The 19,033-nt window shown below is 46.3% G+C and overlaps 1 protein-coding gene across 1 annotated transcript; it reads right to left on the reverse strand.

Moving 5' to 3' along the window:
* On the reverse strand, positions 1 to 6,190 carry Nudt19 (nudix hydrolase 19). Its single transcript, XM_057763339.1, has 3 exons — positions 5,384 to 6,190; positions 3,548 to 3,755; positions 1 to 801 (listed from the first exon to the last, which is right to left on the reverse strand). Exons 1-3 carry the CDS (start codon positions 6,062 to 6,064, stop codon positions 590 to 592), a joined length of 1,101 nt encoding a protein of 366 aa, XP_057619322.1. The 5' UTR covers positions 6,065 to 6,190; the 3' UTR covers positions 1 to 589.
* Between the last annotated feature and the right edge of the window lie 12,843 nt (positions 6,191 to 19,033).

Genomic DNA, 19,033 nt, shown 5'->3' on the forward strand with positions numbered 1-19,033 from the left:
ACCAGCTATGGACATGCGCAGGAGTCCCACATTCGAATCGTAACAACATCTAATTAGGTACCCCTGAACTAATTCCTGCCCAGAGTCTCAGAGACCCAGGACTCAGTTTCCACCGCACATCAGGAAACTTGCTAACGCGCGGGACAGTCAAAAGAAGGAAGGAGAACCGGAAGGCAGTGGTGGGGCGTGCCTTTAATCCCAGCACTCAGGAGACAAAGGCAGGCAGATCTGGGAGTTCAAGGCCAGCCTGGTCTACAGAGTGAGTTCCAGGACAGCCAGGGCTATTATATAGAGAAACCTTGCCTCGGAAAACCAACAACAACAACAACAACAACAAAGGCGACGGCAGGAGACCCCTTTTTAAATGTTTAAGCTAATAAGACAGAAAGGACAACCATTGTGAAAGCATTTATCTTAGTAACAAGGTTGTTAATACATCATACATCTCATACATGGCTTGCTGTGCAGCTTGAGAACTGGCAGAGGAGCCCACAACACGCGTGACACAGGCAACACCTCGCTGTCCCACTCGCAGGCCCATTCCTTCTGCTTCAGGCAAGTTCAGGCGACCCTCACAAGTCGAGCAGCTTTACAAACGGGAGGTCAGGCTCGCGTCCACTGCAAAGTTCTTAGGGTACACGTGCTTATTTGACCGGAGAGACACATAGAGCTCATAGAGATGGGGATTGCGGGGCACCAATCGGTGAACTACTTTGCCTTCCTTCAAGATCTCTTCAGTCTTTTTGTCAGTAGACATTGGGTTTTCTAAGAAATCTGTGTCTTTCACGTACAGTTCATCTCCTGAAAAACAGTAAAACTTCATTACCACAAACACTGCCTCATAAATTACCCCAATAGATTAATGACATGAACCAGTGTCTTTTGTATGTATTTCATGTTGAAGCTTAGTTAGTTTTTCTTGTTGCTACTTTTAATTTACCTTTAAATTTATTATTGATCCATGGTATGTGTGTGTGCACTGCCTGATACTGGGAACCGAACCCAGATCCTCTGATTATTATTAATCCATGTATGTGTACTGCCTGACGTGGGTATTGGGAACTGAACCAGATCCTGTGATTATTGTTAATCCAGGGTGTGTGTGTGTGTGTGTGTGCACGTGCGGCACATATGTGTAGTGTCAGACATGGGTGCTGGGAACCAAACCCAGATCCAGCAGCATAGCCTCGAACCGCTGAGACTCTTTCTTACCCAGTTTCAGGTTTTTATTACATTTAGGAGAGAAAGAAAAGGAGAGAGAGAGAGAGAGAGAGAGAGAGAGAGAGAGAGAGGTGTGTGTGTGCTTGTGCACGTGTGCACCTGTGGGTATGTGTATTCCCACAAGTAGAGGTCAGAGACCAGCCTGCCAGTCGGATCTCTCCCTCCGCCAAGTGAGCATGCGCGACTACAGGAACGTGAGACCTAACGGAGGCCAGAGGACAACTTCAGGGATTGTTCCTCCAGAACTGTCCACCTTTCGTTTCAGATGGGGTTTCTTACTGGCCTGGAACATTACCAGCTAGGCCAGGCTAGCTGGCCCCTGAACTTCCACAGATCTGCTTGTCTCAGCCTCCCACCCACCGTTACAATGCTGTGGGGTTACAGGTACCTGCCGCCATGTCTGGCTCTTCATCCCGGTTCAGGGGATTTAAACTCTTAATCTATCTTTATCGATCATTCTCCACCTTAGGTATTTCAGGATTTATTTATTTATTTATTTATTTATTTATTTAGGTTTTTCAAGACAGCGTTTCTCTGTGTAACAGCCCTAGCCATCCGGGAACTAGGTCCATAGAGCAGGCTGGCCTTGAACTCATAAAGATCTGCCTGCCTCTGCCTCCCAAGTGCTGGGACTAAAGGCTGCACCACCCCCACCCGGCTCCATGTTAGTTTTTGATTCAGGCATCAGGGAATCATGGAGTTGGCCTGACCTAGCTACGTCATAGGTTTTTCAGGTTAGAGTCCATGGCTCCTAATAGGAAAACTGCTAGTGCCTGCAGAGATGGCTCAGGGGTTAGGAAAACTAGGTGCTCTCCTGAGCACCCGGGCTCAGTTCCTAGCACCCACATTACAGCTCATTACCACGTGCGACTCCAGGTCTAGGGGATCTGATGTCCTCCTCTGACCTCTGCAGATACGAGGCACACAGGTGCTGTGCATACATGCATACATGTAGGCAACACTGGTATACCAGGTAAAAATAAGTCTTTTTTTTCAAAGCTGCTAAACTGTCCCTCTGAAGGGTGAGTAACAAATCTCACCGGTATTATCTGAAACTGAAGAGGCAGATAAGGAGTAGGACAGTCACATAGTGCCTGCCTGCTACAACACACGAATCAGTGTCTGCCAAACTGTAACTGACCATCAACAAATCTCTTGATTAAAATGAGCTAACAGTTCACAAGTTCTCATAATTGAAATAAAAATGTAAAAGTGACTTGGGGCCAGCCTGGTCTACAGAGTGAGTTCCAGGACAGCCAGGGCAATGCAGAGAAACTTTGTCTAGAAAACTAAAGTAAAAGTGAGATAATAACGCATGAGAAAAGAATTTTGTTCATGCCTAGGAAATATATATATATGTATGTATGTATATATGCAAGTTTATAAAGTCAGTCTCCCTAGTTATAATAAACATGGGTTTGTACACACTGACACACCCTTGATCCCCGCACAGGGGTGATGAAGGCAGGAGAATTGTAAGTTTGAGGCTAGCCTGGGATACACAGGAAGTTCTACGTCAGCCTAAGATCTATAGTTAGACCTTGTCTCAAAAATAAATAAAAAAAAAAAAACACTATGTATCCTATAGTTAGCTTTAATTATCAAAAACCATACTTCCTACGGTCACCTGGAAAGAGTCTTAATTGAAGGACTACCCAGTCCTTGGCCTGTGGAGGATTGTCCTGAATGTTATTTGATATAGATGAGGCCAGCCCACTGTGGGCAGCACCATCCCTTAGTCAGGGAGCCCCAGATGGAATAATAAAGCTAGCTAACCAGAGTCCTTTGTGAGCCAGCTAGTCAGTCGAATTCTCCAGGGTCCCTGATGCTCCTCTCTGGCTGTGAAGCGCGTTCCTTGGTTGAAAGCCTGTCTTCAGGTTTCTCCCTTCGCCTTTCTCAATGACGAACCATAACCCATAATCCGAAATAAACCCCTACTTCCCCAAACTTGATTTTGGTCATGATATTTCTTATAGGAACAGAACGAAACTAGATAATCTGTGTATTTTACGACTTCCCCCTTCTTTTAATTAATATTCCACCAAGCATGGCAAACCTCTTGATATTACAAAGCTTATGTCTGAGAACCAGACAGCTAAATTACAAAAAAAGTTTTAAAAACAAAAACCTCAGTGGTTTAAAGAAGCTTATGATTTTGTGTTGGACTGCATGTTAATTATCAGGGGATGCATGTCGCCTGTAAGCCAGATGTTGGCCACACCCACAGGCCTAGGCTGTGAACCGGGCTATCACCCCCACCTCTGCTGGCAGCCTGGCTGGAGCAACCGTGGACACTAAGGAGAGCACCGGCACTTCCCCGCCTCACCTGGGAAGAGCATGATGGAGCCATCAGCAGTGGAAAGAATTATCGGCAGCCATTTCTCAGTTATGTCGAAGGGGCGAGCTAAGAAAAAGCTGTAGAGAGCGGAGAGAGAGGCGAAAGTTTCAAGTCTTCTCATCTCGTAGAACTGCGGTGGCGCCAGCCAGATTTCTTTGGACAGGAAACACTCCGTTGCCTCTGCTGGAGACAACCACTGTAGGGACAGAGGAAGCAGCTTTGTGAGTCCGTCCATCGTCCGTCGTCCGTCCCCGCCCCCCCCCAGTCCCGTGTCCGTCCGTCCGTCGTCCCGTCCCCTTCCGCCCCACCCCCAACGGCCAGGTCTGAGGTTGCTAGATGGGTATATGAGATGTATTTGATGGGAAAGCTAACGTATCCGGAGGCCTTGCTAGATCTCTCAGGGAGCCTGAGATTCAGAGGCCCGGACGCTGCCAAGTCCCTACTGGCCGGCTTAATCAGGAGGTGGAAGCAGGAAAATTGCTCGAGTCCAGGAGATGAAGGCCTGCCTGGGCAACATAGTGAGGTTCTGTCTCAGAAAGAAAGAACTGGTGGCTGGAGAGATGGTTTGGTGGCTAAAAAAAGCAGCCGCTGCTTTTCCAGAGGACCAGAGTTGGGTTCCCAGCCCCACACTGGGCAACTCACGACCACCCATAACTCAAGCCTTAGACAATTCAACACCCTCTTCTGGCCTCCACGGTCAGCTGCAGGCATGCTGAAGGGCAATATAATAACAATCAAGCCACAGTTATTAAATAATAATATTAAAAACATTAATAATCATCAAATGCGAGTTAGAATGCTGACAATTAGTAGAAATAATTGAAAAATCCTCTCAGCCCTGAGAACTAAACTCACACACCACACGACGACTTAATAAAATTTATTTCCAAACACCAAAAATGACCGAACTGTAAGCAAATAAGAGAATCTAGTGAGACCTACCACTCGCCTAGGGCTTCCGCGTAAAGTCATCCCAGACCACAGACCAGTGGGGGAACCTGAGCAACATCTAAGTCTTATTGACTCAAGCAGACAGATCAGAATTTGGAGGATCACGTGGGGTAGTATTGGGTGAGCAGTGTGCCTAAGAAGGTCTACACAAAATTGAACCCCAAAACTCTATTACATATTTAGTGCACAGAGTAGAACCATATGCTAGCCGAGACGATGGCTACTTCTGAGGAAAGAGCAGTCACCTGGGCAGTTCCCGAATAAACTTTATGTTTACCTCAAGCCAAGATTTTTTCCCAATTTTCTCCAGCAGCATATTGCCCACAGCGGGAAAGCCTTAATTAAATGTAGCCAGCACTCGGGCACTCAAGGGGCCAGAAGAGGGTCACATAATGGAACTGTAGCTAAATTAGGTCCAGAATATACTGTAGACCCCCCCCTCCCCAGACCATTTAAAACATACCTTAAAAGGATAATCTCTAATAACTTAACTGCCTTCCGGGAAAAATGAAACACAATTTAAAAGAATAGAACAAAACTCAGCAGTCAACAACTTAAAAAAAAATGCTAACATGTAATCAAAAACTCCAAGACATGTCAAATGCAGGAAAGGTGCCTGAAACATAACTGTGCCTGGTGCTAGTGATACAAATAAGGGGGCGGGGCAGAAGAAAGTTGATAGGGCTGAAATCTTGTAATATGTTCTAGAAACCGAATTACTACCATTAGGGACTGAAGCGAATGAATCATTGTGAAGTTTGCAGAACAGGCAGTGGAAGCTCTGCTAGAGGGTCCCCGCATAGGGAACCCAGCAAGGTCACGCCTTGGTCTGCGGTGATGCTCAGGGAAGCCCACGGGTTTCGCGACCCCTACCTTGTAGCCCACCACCTCGGTCAGGTCGGGCTCCACGCGCGGGGTCTCGCGCAGGCAGCACAGGTGGAAGGTGGTGTCGAAGCGGCGACTCCCGCGCCCGATCGGCGTGAGCCAGCCGCTCCAGTTGCGCAGAGCCCAGATGTCGGGCGTACAGTCCAGGTGCTCGCACAGCAGGAGGAAGTGGCGCGGGTCACTGCGCACGCGCGAGCGCCAGTCGCCCAGGCCCGGCGGAGGCGGCAGAGCCAGACCTGGCTCCTGAGAAGCGGGGGGCGAGCTCCGCGGTCTCAGCAGCAGCACCCCAGCCTCCTCGAAGGTCTCGCGGATGGCGCATATACGCAGCGCCACATCATCAGGCAGCGCCCCAGCGCCGGCGCCGTCGTCCTCGTAGAACAGTCCCGGAAAAGGGAGTTGCGAAGGCGGCGCGGGGCCCAGGCCGAAACGCGGCGGTGTGTGCCGAGGCGCGAAGAGTCGCAGCCAGTCGGCCGAGCTATCGGCGGCGTGCAGCACACCGCCCGGGAAGACGTGCGCGCCCGGCAAGAAGCGCTGGTTCTGGGCGCGCTGGAGAAGCAGCAGCCGGAAGCCGTCAGCGGACTGACGAGCGGCGGGACCCCGGGCTGCGGCCAGCACCACGGTGCCTGCCCGCCGCCAGGAGCTCGGGCCGGATCGCAGCGGGACGCTCATGGTCAGGTGGCCTTCAGATCCAGCTCGTGGAGCGCTCTCCCGAAACTCGATGAACTCGTCGGCTTAAGAAAGAACAGCCTCTAGGCTCCCACGCGTCTACATGTGGGAGGAGCGTGATCCCGGCGCCAGAGCACCACCTAGAGTGTTAGAAAGGGTCATCTCACCCGACCACAGCTGCTGCTATCACCTGCCAGCGACTGGGACAGGGTGATCATCCTAGGGCGCTGGAGCGGAGGGAAGGGTGTTGAACGGAAACCAAAATCTAGTTATGAATCTTTCCCACTAAACTCTAGTGCCTAGGACTTTGTCCCCTGATAATCTAGTCTGTTGCCTGTATGGCATTGGAATAGGAAGTTGCAGGAACAGATCGGTGTTGGCAAATTCACGGGAACCGTACTAATAAGAAACTAGTGGGTGGACCAGATGCCAAGTTAGGAATTTGCTGTTGTGTAGTTTTTAATGTCATTGGTGAGTCCCTGTCCTTTCGAGTAGTTTGTCTGCAGTTGCTTGTATTGCCAGGGCACCCGAGGACCTGGGGAAAGCATCTTAGATAGTGTGATTAGTTGCCTTTTCGTGGGAGATGTTGAGTCCTACCCTAGCAATATTTCCCCTCCTCTCTAACTTTTAATTGGCCGAAAGACTTGCACTCCTAAGAACAGCATGGCTACTTTTTGGAAACAGCTTGTTTCTCCCCTTTTACATCTCCTCAGTCGCCAGCTCTTGCAAATGCCATCCTAACTGATGACAGATTTATTGGTTTTGGAGGGCTAGAAAGAGGGCTCAGCCAAGTGCACTTGGTGCTCCTGAGTTCAGCTCTCAGCAGTGTGACTCCAGTTCTAAAGGGTTTTACGACCTTTTCTGACCTCTGTGGGCACTGCAACTACGTAAAGCAGGAATAGACAGGCAGGCACCTACAGATGAATAAGAATAAGTAACTCTTTTAAAAGGTTTTTCTCCTGCCGAGTGTCTTGGAAATGTTTACTTACCTAAGGACTGGCTTAGAAGGAGTATATAGCCCAACTTGATCTTGAACTCTCCCAAGTGCTGGAATTACAAATGTGACCCATCAGCCTGGCAATGGTGGTGCCTGCCTTTAATCCCAGCACTGGGGAGACAGGCAAACAGATCTCTGTGAGTTCCAGGCCAGCCTGGTCTACAGAGAGAGTTCTAGAAAAGCAAGGCTACTCAAATTAAAAATGTGAACCATCATGCCTGTCTACAGTGGGGTTGTTGCTGATGATGGGTTTTTTGTTGTTGTTTTAATTTGTTTATTTTGGTTTTTCAAGACAGGGTTTTTCTGTGTAACAGTCCTAGATGTCCTGGAACTTGCTTTTCTGTAGACCAGGCTGGCCTTGAACTCAGAGATCCACCTGCCTCTGCCTTCCAAGGACTGGAATTAAAGGCGAGCATCACCACTGCCCGGCTTAATGATGGTTTTTCATTTGTTTATTTGTTTTTTATCTTTTTGGTTTTAGGGTTTTGTTTTGAGAAAAGGTATCATTATATAGCCATGGGTTTTGTGGAACTCAGCTTTGTAGTTGGCCTTGAACTCACAGAGATCTGCCTCCCAAGTTCTGGGATTAAAGGTGTGCACGACCGCCATTATTTTAAAGTTAACTTGTTGTTAACATCACATCTAAAGATGCAGGTGCCTGTATACTGACTGCGTTGTGCCCGTTTCGTGGGACTCCCAAATAAGGCCATCACAGAGCCAGTATGGATGCAAACACATTGGGGTTTACTGATTACAAACTAGCTAACTTGGACTTCAATCCGACACTCAAACACATCAGGTGGGGAAGAAAGGCCCCTGAGCTTCAGGGTAAGGGCTTTTTAAAGGGAAAAACCACAATCAGGGTGGCACAAGCTTTGGTGTTTCAGGATTGGGTAAAAGTATACAACTTTTGAATTAGTTGGTTGAGGTATAGGGGAATTTCAAAACAGTGAGAGTTAGCAGACAAGAATTTTAAAACAGAGGCTAATCAAATACCTCCAGGGGTGTTTAAAGCAAGATGTTGTTTGGACACCCTGGTGGGTCACTTTAACCAGGGCTGGCACAGTTTCTTGGGAATGTTTATGACTTTGCTGGGCTGCATTCATCCCCTAGTGAGGCCCTGTCTAAAATGGTGTTCTTTTTCAAAATGGAGTTTGTTCTGCTCCTTCAATTGCATCTCCAGAAACAGAAAATGGGGCCACAGGTTGAAAGGCACGCCTAGAGGAGGAAGGGAGGATACCTGCCATCTGCCATCTGCTTTTGAGTCAACAGCCTACCCAAGTCTAAACCGATGCTCTTGGCATTGCTGCAGGAATTTTGATCTGAAAGTCATTTCTTAATCTATCATAGAATCCAGGTGGCGTGGGAACTTCATATTCTTTTACATTTACTACTTGTTTATACTCGCAAGTGCCACTGAGTGCATGTGGAGCCCAGAGGACACCTTGCAGGAGTGAGTTCTCTCCTTCCATGATGTGGGTCCTGACGTCATCAGGTTTGGCCACAAGTGCCGTTACCTCCTGAGCCATCTCACCAGCCCCCTGCATTTAAAGAAGAAGAAAGTTCTTGTAGCTGGATGGCACCAGCGTCTTTAACAGCCATACTGAGAAATGCGCGGTGACTCAGTTGGCTAGGCCCATAGTTCATGCTAGGTAAGAGACCGCCTCAGTGAGCAGAACGGTAGAATAGGAAATGAGGAAGTGATTTAAAGTGCGTTTCAGAAACAGACGTGACACAGCGTGATGATTGATTGACAATGCCGAGCAAAAGAGAGGAGGAAGTTAAGTTTGGACATATGGGACTGAGGTGACCTTTCTTCAAGTCCTAGGAGTGACAACGTTATGTGTGAGACACTGAAACTTCGTCAGTTTCCTTGTGTCATACTTGCCAAAGCCAATAAGGTAGAAAGTGATTACTATGGTGACTAATCTTTTGTACAAGGGAATAAGTGTTTTAAGAGAGGGCACATTCACGAAAATGGCTCCATGGTTTTGTGGCTCTTAATGTTTGTTCTGATACCAGCTGGTCTTTCCCAGATTCCAGTCACTCCAGAGCAAGTTCACCAAGCCCTGGAGTACCAAGCCAAGCAGCAGAAGTGATGTTTATGTATTTATTTTTGCCAGGCAGGTGTTCTGCCTCTACACTGCATTGCTAGCCTGTGGTTTTCGGAAACAATATCTTGTCATGTAGGCCAGGATGGCCTCCAGCTCCTGGTCGTCCCACGTCAGTCTCTGAAGTTACGGAGTTGCAGATATACACCAGCACAGTCGAGCTGGGTTTTTAAAAATCAGTGTGTGTGCGTGTGTGTGTGTGTGTGTGTGTGTGAATTGCACATAATGCATGTACCTTCAAAGGCCAGAAGAGGTATCTGATCCCCAAGGACCTGAAATCACAGGCAATTGTGAACTGCCCAAAGTGGATTATTCTGGGAACTGAACTTAGGTCTTCTGTAGGAGCAACAAATACATTTACTGCTGAGCCTTCAACCCAGACATTGGATCTGAACCAGTACAGCTTTAGTCCCAGCACGTGAGAGACCGAGACGGGCAGATCTCTGAGTTCAATGCCAGCCTGGTCTACAAAGTGAGTTCCAGGACAGTCAGGGCAGTTGCAGAGAAGCCCTGTCTTGAAAACAACAGCAACAAAAAGCCATAAGCATTTATTAAACCTTCTTTGGGTAAGGAATCTGAGAACATTTGGTTGAGTGGCCCCGACTCAGTATAACCTCTATGAGAACGGTCAGCACGGTCACCCAGGCCCTGCCTGGGTCCCATTCTTTGGTAACTCACATGACTGTTGAAGCCTCAGTTTCTTAATACATTTATCCTTCCATTTGGCTGATTGGCTGTCTTGAGGACTTATTGACTCTGATGCCTTTAACAGCCGCAGTGGCCACACTCCATAGCTCCACCTGTTACACTGGTCAGATCCAGGAAAGGCAGGGTCATCTTGGAAGCTGGCTACCACAGTGGATTAAAAACAATGAGACTGTCTAGCTTTTTACTGTCAACAATGGGGTTTAAACCCAGAGCTCCCCAAATGCTAGGCAAGAATCCTACCACTGAGCTAGAACCCCAGCCATAACCATTTAAGAACAATAAGAAAACATTAGAGACTTCTGTAACACTTGGCTCAACATTTAAGTGCAATAATGTAGATGTTTGATCAACTTGGATTTCTACATACGTAACTGTTATGAACAAAACTCAAAATAACCCTAGCAGTGAAGTTGACACAACAAACTAGCAAATATGGATGTTTGTCATGAAGTATTCGAATTCAGGAAAAGTAGAGGGCTTCAAGGGAAAACTCCAGAAAAGAAAAGACAGATCACCATGGTTTCCTTAGGTTCAGAAGCCTGGCAAGTGTTTGAATCTGCCTCCAAACCTAACTGTTGGAGGAAGGCCACTTGTTGGTTCCCAGCCGCATGGCTAACTTAGACCCAAAATAATCACACAGAAACTGTATTAATTAAATCACTTCTTGTCCCATTAGCCCTAGCTTCTTATTGGCTAACTCTTACATATTAATTTAACCCATTTCTATTAATCTGTATATCACCACATGGCTGTAGCTTACTGGGTAAAGTTCCCAGCGTCTGTCTCCAGTGGCTCCATGGCTTTTCTCTGACTTTGCCCTCTTTCTCCCAGCAGACAGCCTAGCTTTTCCTGCCTAGTTCTGTTTTGCCCTTGCCATAGGCTCAGAGCAGTTCTTTATTCATTAACCAATAAAAGCAACACATAGACAGAAGGACCTCCCACACCACCTAACCACACATTCCCAGAGTGTCCGACCCTGCTCTGCAGTGTGGTGGCTGACTGCCAGCATCTGAGGGCCCAACAATAGGTACACACAGGAACTCTTTATGATCATTACTGTTAATTGTATGCCAGTAGGTCACCAGGGAGCGAGTGGCTTTGTTTACAACAGTTGCTCACCTCACAGTTAAAATTACTGGCTTGTTCATTCTGTTCCAATGATCTTCCCCCACAATGAAAAATGGTCCTACTTGACTTATCAGAACATACATAAAACTCTGAAAGAAAGGCAGAAAAAAAATTCAACCAGGTCATGTTGCTGTTTCCATAGGTCCATGTGAGCCTTCTTTCAGCTCCAAGTTGAACAAGCCCACAGACATTTCTGTTATTCATTGTGGGGGTTCCTATAAATGCCATGGCTAACAGTAACATCTGCATGCGGCAAGAAGGCAGTCTGATTCACCATGGCGCAGTAGCTGGTGTTGGTTCAAACTTCAAGAGTCTAACCCTGGGCAATTTAATTTAGGCATATTTAAGTACAGTACAATTTGGAAAAAGTTTCCTGGTGTAACACAATCGCCTGTGCATGAGGAGGCATAATTACATCAAAACTCTTCTCAAAAGTACAGCTACTTCTTCCCTCAAGATGGGGTCTAGAGATGGGCTGTATGTGTTATCTCACAGGCCTACAGGAGAATCTGGTGTGGTCTTGGTCATACAGATAGCACAGAGGTCACTGGGGTCACTTAGGTCATTAATGATCTCTCCTGCTTGCGGGAGCCCTTGGCCATAGAGATAATGCAGAGGCCATCTAGGCTATTAGCCACCTCCTGTCCTGGTTGAAGGAGCCTACAGCTAGCATAGGGATTGCCGGGGTTATTAGCCACCCCCATTCCAGGTTTCTGGGTAGAAAACAGGCTATACATGTTTTCCTTGAAAAAGACAACCCTGCCTGGTTAACATTCCTATTTCCCCTAGTGCTATTGGTTAAGGCAAGGACCTTTGTGCTCCTAACAATTTATTATCCAGTTTTTCAGTGAAGAGGGTAGAGGAATAACGTTGAGGTTTTATTTTTGTGGTAGAGGATTTGCCTGCTTTAACCCTGGTAAAACAACAACCTGGGGGCCAGGGAGATGGTTCAACAGGAAGGGACCCTGACTGCCAAACTTGACCCACAGACCCCACAGAATAGAATGCTGACACCTGCAAGTTGTCTTTGACCTTCATGTGTGCACAGAAGCAGAAAAGAAAAGTGTGGAAAATAATACACAAAACCCTAAAGCAAGCTGTATTGAGAGGGCATTAGGTCCCCTGGAACTGGAGTTTCAGGCAGTTGTAAGCCATGGTGCTGGAATTGAACCCGGGTCCTCTGTGAGAGCAGTCAAGTCTCTAAACCACCGAGTCATCTTGTCCAGTCCACAAATCCTACTGTCCAGTTGGAGATCTCATTCTGTTTTGTAAAATGGAAACTGCTCTAAATAATGAATTACAGATAAAAACCAATTTGATTTGTGTCTTAGTCACTGTTCTATGCTGTGGAAGGACACCACGGCCATAGCAACTTTAATAAAAAACATTTAACTGGGGATTTGTTTACAGTTTCAGAGGGTCAGTCCATTGTGACCATGCAGAGAGCATGGTGGCATGCATGGTTCTGGGGCATGAGCTATACCCTCATCCAGAGGCAGAGAGTGAGAGACCGGGTCTGGCAAGAGCTTTTGAACCCTTCAATTCCACGCCTAGTGACATACTTCCTCTAAAAGACTACACCCACTCCAGTAAGGCCACACCCTCTAATCCTTCCTAAATAGTGCCACTCCCCAATGACTAAGCCTTCAAATATATGAGCCTATGGGGGCTATTTTTATTCAAACCACCACAATCCATCACCTAATTTGTTAATCATGTTGTCTCTGTATAATGACATCCTGGAAATGGCAAAAACTATATAGATAGATCAGTATTTGCCAGAGTTTAGGGAAGGAGAACAGGAGTCTACAAAAGTCATGGGGGGAAGCATTCTATACTTACATAACAACAGCTGTTTCCTTGCAGCTGTTTGGTTCTTGGATGTTCCCCCAAAGGGTTAGGTCCTAGGCTGACTATTGGGAGGTGGTGGAGCTATTGTGTGTGTGTGTGGGGGGGGGCGAGGTCCTTAGGTCACTGAAGACTTTTACCTAAAGGGGACTGTGGAATCCCAGCCCCTTTCTCTAGCTCTTCTGCTCCTTGTCCCTGAGCAGTGGTTCTGCCACTGACTTCCTGATATTGTCATCTAGCAAGCCCACCAGAGGCTGTATTAGAACTCTAGAGGAACAGAACCAATATATAATACATATATATTATATGTATTATCTGTCTAGCTAATATATAATATATACATATATGTTGTCTGAAGGTTTCTGTCCTGCCCAGTCCTTGTTCTGCCCAGTTCCCACAGTTGTTAAGTTCCAAAGAAAACACAGAGGTCTATATTAATGATAAACTGATTGGCCCATTAGCCAGGCTTCTTATTAACTCTTATAACTTATATCAACCCATTATTCTTATCTATGTTAGCCACATGGCCCGGTACCTTTTTCAGTGGAGTGATCACATCTTTCTTTTTCTGTGGTTGGGACAGGACTGGGGAGGAATAGGCTTCCTCCTTCCCAGAATTCTCCTGTTCTCCTTGACCCACCTCTACTTCCTGTCCGGTTGTTCTGCCTATACTTCCTGCCTGGCTACTGGCCAATCAGCATTTATTTAAAACATAATTGACAGAATATAGACTAATGTCCCACACCACATATATATGGCTCTGTGTGTGTGTGTGTTTGAATGAGGGGCTGGAGAGATGGCTGAGAGCAATTGTTGTTCTTATGGGAGACCCAGGTGCAGTCCTCCATTAGAACACGGGGATTTACATGGTGGCTCATTCATCTGTAAATTCAGTTCCAGAAGATCCATGCTCTTCCTTGGGGACCAAGCACACACGTGATATGCATATGTATATCCAGGAAAACATTTTCAAGTGGGTGGGTGGGCTGGGTTGTTAGAATGGATTCCAAGGGGCTGGATGTTCCAACAATGGTTCTCCACCTCTCTGCACTCTGAAGAGGCTAAAAACCTGGGAGCAGCTCAGACCTCTAAGATAGATACCTCAGCAGTCCCACTCTGGAGCTGAAGGCCTGGGAGTTTCCTGGAAAGTCACTGGTTTTCAGTCCACATTGGAAATCTGAGGAAGCTGGGTCTGATGTCAGCAGATAACTGGAGGGTCACAGCGGCAGCGACAGATGGGCTTATGGCGGACCTCCCTTCTCACTTCATCTTGATGGGCACTCCCAGAGGTGTGTTTACTAGGAGATTCTAAATTTAGTCATGTCATACGCAGGAGAAGAGGCATCCCGTTGTCCAGTACGGGGGCCGTCATTCTGCTCTCCGTAGACTGTCACAATATTGTGGTGTCTGCATTAAATAATCCTTACTAGATACAAAACCAGCAGCTCGAAACAGCAGATGCTAAGGAGTTAAAAATTTCCTAGGGAATTTTAGGAGGGGAAGGCTGAAGTCCTGGCACCAAAGAAAGAGTGCAGGCCTCCAGGAAGAGATTCAAACAGTTCCGAGAATGTAGAGCAAAGGGAAACCATGTATTTCTGTTCCTGATTGTTTTCATCCTCTCCCTAAGACTGTAGCTGATGCAGAAGAGCACAGGGAATCTAAGAACTTTTCTCAATTCTGGCCAAACTAAATCTTTTCTTCTTTACTTGTTTCTGTTTTCTTTTCTTTTCTTTTTTTTTTTTTTTAAGATTTATGTATTTATTATGTATACAATTATGCCTACAGGTCAGAAGAGGGCACCAGATCTCATTACAGATGGCTGTGAGTCACCATGTGGTTGCTGGGAATTGAACTCAGGACCTCTGGAAGAGCAGCCAGTGCTCTTAACCACTGAGCCATCTCTCCAGCCCCCTTGTTTCTGTTTACTAAGACGATGAGCTGATGGCCCTAAGTGCCTGGGAACGGCTGTAAGTGTACCTCACGCCATCTCGTGTAGACTGTGCTTCGGGAACTAACCATCTGACAAAGCCCTACGTATGTTAAAGCTTCTCCAATTCACTGATTGTGAGACAGGATGGGAATATGGAGAAATGTGACGACTTGGGAAGAGAAGCCTGGGAGAGAAAGTGGTTCTTGTGTTACAAGCCCTGAAATGCTTTTGCTTCTGAGAAAGGAAGGGAACCATCAGACCCCCTGATAAAGCTGAACTTCCTTACTGCACAGTCCATATTTACAGACATTTCAGACAAAGATGAGGGCTAGAAGAGGGGTAGGCGCATGGCTCAAACCAAGTGGAGTTCCAGATTGCTAAGGTATTCCCGGTGCTTGCCTGCCTCAAGTCTAGCCAAAACCTGGCAATTCCAGAATCAGTGAGAGACCCTCTATCGTGGGGGCAGAGAACAATGGAAGGACAGTTGACATCCTCTTCTGTTCTCTGTGTTCATGTGCTGCCAGCTATATCCCCACACACGTGTATACCCCCACACTCACACACCACATACACATAAAAATTTAAATATGCGTATCTGCATATATGTATGCACCGATATATAAAGGCAGCACAAGACTCACACACACATGTGTGTATATATACAGTTTATATATGTGTGTGCATATATTTATATATGTATGTGTATGCACATGTGCATGTGTGTGCACCGCTTATGTGCAGTGCTCCAGAAGACCTGAAGAAGGCATTCAAATCCCCCTAGAACTAGAATTCTAGACAGTTGTAAGTGGCTGGAAATTGGTCCTCTGTAAGAGCCACTGGGGCTCTAAACCACTGAGCCTTCTCTCTGACTCCCACACAAAATTTTAAATAAGATGTCACAAGCAATAAATGTACTTACCAAGGCTTAAAATGATGCCTAAGCTTGAGTGTTTCCTCCTAAAACACTTAAGCAATTCTCCTCAAATCCCTACCAGCCCCCACACGGTGATGCATGCCTTTAGTCCCAGCACTCAGGAGGCAGAGGCATGTGAATCTCTGTGAGTTCAAGGCCAGCCTGGACGACAGAGTGAGTTCCAAGACAGTCAGAGCTACATAGAAAGAAAAAACCTTGTCTTGAAAATCCAAAAATAACAAAAACAAAACAAAAGACAATGCCACCTTACAACTTTGTTTACTGTTGAGCAAGGTGGCACACTCCTGTGAACCAAGAACTTGGGGAGCAGAGACACTTGGATCTCGATCAGTTCTAAGCCAGCCTGGTCTACATAGTAAATTTCAGGTTAGCAAGGGGTTCTGTCTCAGAAGATGGGATGGAGTAGGAGAGGTTGGGATTAGGGCAAAATATCCCAAACAAACAATGTTTTAAAAAAAAATCCACATGGAAACCTATAGGCTAAACTATTGTTTGAGGCTGCTTATTTGTTCCTGGCTGCTCAGACCCAAAATAAACGCACAGAAACTATATTCATTGCATATATATATATATATGCAATGTATATATACATATATATACATATATATATATATGTATATATTTGGCCAATAGCTTAAGCATTATTTCTGACTAACTCATATTTTAACTCATTTCTATTAGTCTGTGTATCGTCAAGGTTCTGGTGCATCTGTCTCCTGCAGGTGACTACATGGCGTCTCTTTGACTCTGCCTACTCTCTCTCTCTACATTTCTGCTTGGATTTCCCACCTGACTTTACTCTGTTAAGCCACTGGCCAAAACAGATTTACTCATTAACCGATCAAAACAACACATATACAGAAAGACTTCTCACACCACTAAACTTTACAGGGAAATTAAAATACTTTTTCACGGGCATTTAAGCACAGGTGCTCTGCATGGAATGGTTACCCCAAAAGATACAGATTATCAAATGAAAAGCACCATGATAGGAGTGGGGCATCTCCTTATCAAATCCCAGTTTTGTCGGGATGGAGGTCTGAGAAAAGACTTCTTAGTGCCGTGTGGAGCTGTGTCTCCATTGTGCTAACTGTGCCAATCAGAGCTTGGTGACTGTGGAGCACCCGGATGGTACAAATGCAGAACCACAACCACCTTGGGCTGTCTTTAGCCCTTTTAGTAGCCACACCCATTGCCAGATCTCTGCCTCAGACTGAGCGTTGTTTTGGTTCTCTGGGAACCCTTCTAGAATGTGCTCAGTACACTACTAACTTCTACCCCAGAATAAGAGCCTATCAGACAGCAGTGGGGCCTCCAGCTGAGGATTCGGTGCTTTACACAGACTCTCCCGCTCATGCATCCACCAGCTGTATTTGGCAAATGTATTCATGTATGATTTTCTTTGTTCTATCACTATAAGAATTTTGCAAAATTGCTGTCCGATGGAATACGAAATCTGGAGTCATCGAAACCCATGTTTCTCAGGCCAAGGCACTCATATTCACCTCCAGAATAACCTATTTTTTATCCCCTTGAGATGAGAACTGTATTTTATGGGTATGGGTGTGTGTGAGGACAAGAGATAGCAATTGGTTAGACAGACTTAGGGATAGGAGTTCTGAAAGCAGCCCTTTCATTTTTGTCCTTAGCCAGAAGCCAGACATAGCCTTGGTTGTGTCCTGGCTGGAAGCCAGGGATGTCAGAGAGTTCTACTTTCACTCTTATAAATAAACACCTCTTCCTAGAACGGTGGGTGAAGGTGTGAATGAAACTCCAGTCCAGACCACAATGGCTTCAGGTCAACAGCGAGCCCAAATAAACCCTTTCCTCCCCAAGCTGCTTTGGATCACTGTGGTGGTTTGGATAAAAATGGCCTCATAGGCTCCTATTAGGAGGTGTGGCCTTTTTGAAGTAGGTGTCGTCTTGTTGGAGGAAGTGTGTCACTGGGGTTTTGAGGTCCCAGAAGCCGAAGCCAGGCCCAGGGTCACTCTCTCCTCTTGCTGCCAAGATGTAGAACTCTCAGCTACCTCTCCAGCACCGTGTCTGCCTGCACGCTGCCAAGCTTCCTGTCATGACGACAATGGACTAAACATTGAACGGTAAGCCAGCCCCAACTAAATGTTTTCCTTGATAGGCGTTGTTGTGGTCATGGGGTCTCTCCACAGAAATAGAAAGCCTACATAAGACAGCCACATCATTTTATTACAGTAGAAATAGCAGTTTGAATGCAATTGGCCCCCATAATATCACAGGGAGTGGCACTATTAGGAGGTGTGGTTCTGTTGGAGTGGGTATGGCCTTGATGGAGGAAGGGGCAAGCTTTAGGGTTTCCTCTGCTCAGGGTACCATCCAGTGTCTCAGTCGACTTCCTGTTGCCTGCAAGACATAACACTCTCAGGTCTACCGCTACCTGCACACCGCCATGCTTCTGCCATGATGATAATGGACTGAATCTTTGAAACTGCAAGCAAGCCCATATTAAATGTTTGCTTCATAAGAGCTGCTCTGGTCACGGTGTCTCTTCACAGCAAAAGAAACGCTAAGACAGTAAGACACCCTAGAAGCACAGAAAGCAGGCGTGGTGCGCACACCTGTCAGCTCAGCACTTAGGAGAGGCAGAAGTGCAGGGTGGAAACAGCTAAATCTATTTCAGTCTGTCTCCTAAATGACGTTAGAGTCTCCTGAGGGAGGGATATTGCAGTCACTTTGGAGGCCATTGAGAATGGGGATCAGGGCTCTGCTGAAGCCCATTAAGGGACAGCTATTTCCTTCTGGTCAAAAGAATAGAATCTTCCTCTGGTAGAGATCTGACTTTCCGATCTGCTTTAAAAAGAGAACATTACATAATCTCCCCCCTTCTCCTTTCAGAGTAATCCAGCTGCGCCTGTCAATCATCTAGCTGGGCAATCACCTCTCAGGAAGGCTGGCTCACCAGACGACATGTAAAGGATTGGGGAGGAATAATTATCCCTTTAATGAGATAACATACTTAATCTCCCCAGAAACCACACCCCAGTGTATTTGCTTGCAAAGCCTCTACCATGTGATTGCCCTGCATTTCTGCATTTTTTTCTCTCTCCATTCTTTATCTTTTTCTTTCTTTAGATGCTGTCCAGAGCCTACACATGCCTTCCCCTGTGTTCTGGATCTTCTTATTCTTTCTCTCGGAAGCTACACACCCATTTGTCTTTTGTGCTTACAAATGACATGGCTTTCTCTCTTCCTTCTCCTCTCCCTCCTACTGACAGCTGCCAAGAGTACAGCTTGTCTGTTCTGTTGTTTTTCTCCTAAACTATAAGAAAATTGTCCTCATACA

Source organism: Chionomys nivalis, chromosome 2, assembly GCF_950005125.1.
Source record: "Chionomys nivalis chromosome 2, mChiNiv1.1, whole genome shotgun sequence".
Taxonomy (NCBI): domain Eukaryota; kingdom Metazoa; phylum Chordata; class Mammalia; order Rodentia; family Cricetidae; genus Chionomys; species Chionomys nivalis.

Bases quoted from the DNA above. Each gene is read 5' to 3' on its own strand.
- Nudt19 (XM_057763339.1), bottom strand. From the start codon at position 6,064: ATGAGCGTCCCGCTGCGATCCGGCCCGAGCTCCTGGCGGCGGGCAGGC. The intron at 3,756-5,383 runs GTAGGGGTCGCG...CTGTCCCTACAG, and splicing joins CCGAGGTGGTGGGCTACAAG to TGGTTGTCTCCAGCAGAGGC. The intron at 802-3,547 runs GTGAGGCGGGGA...ACTGTTTTTCAG, and splicing joins CTCCATCATGCTCTTCCCAG to GAGATGAACTGTACGTGAAA.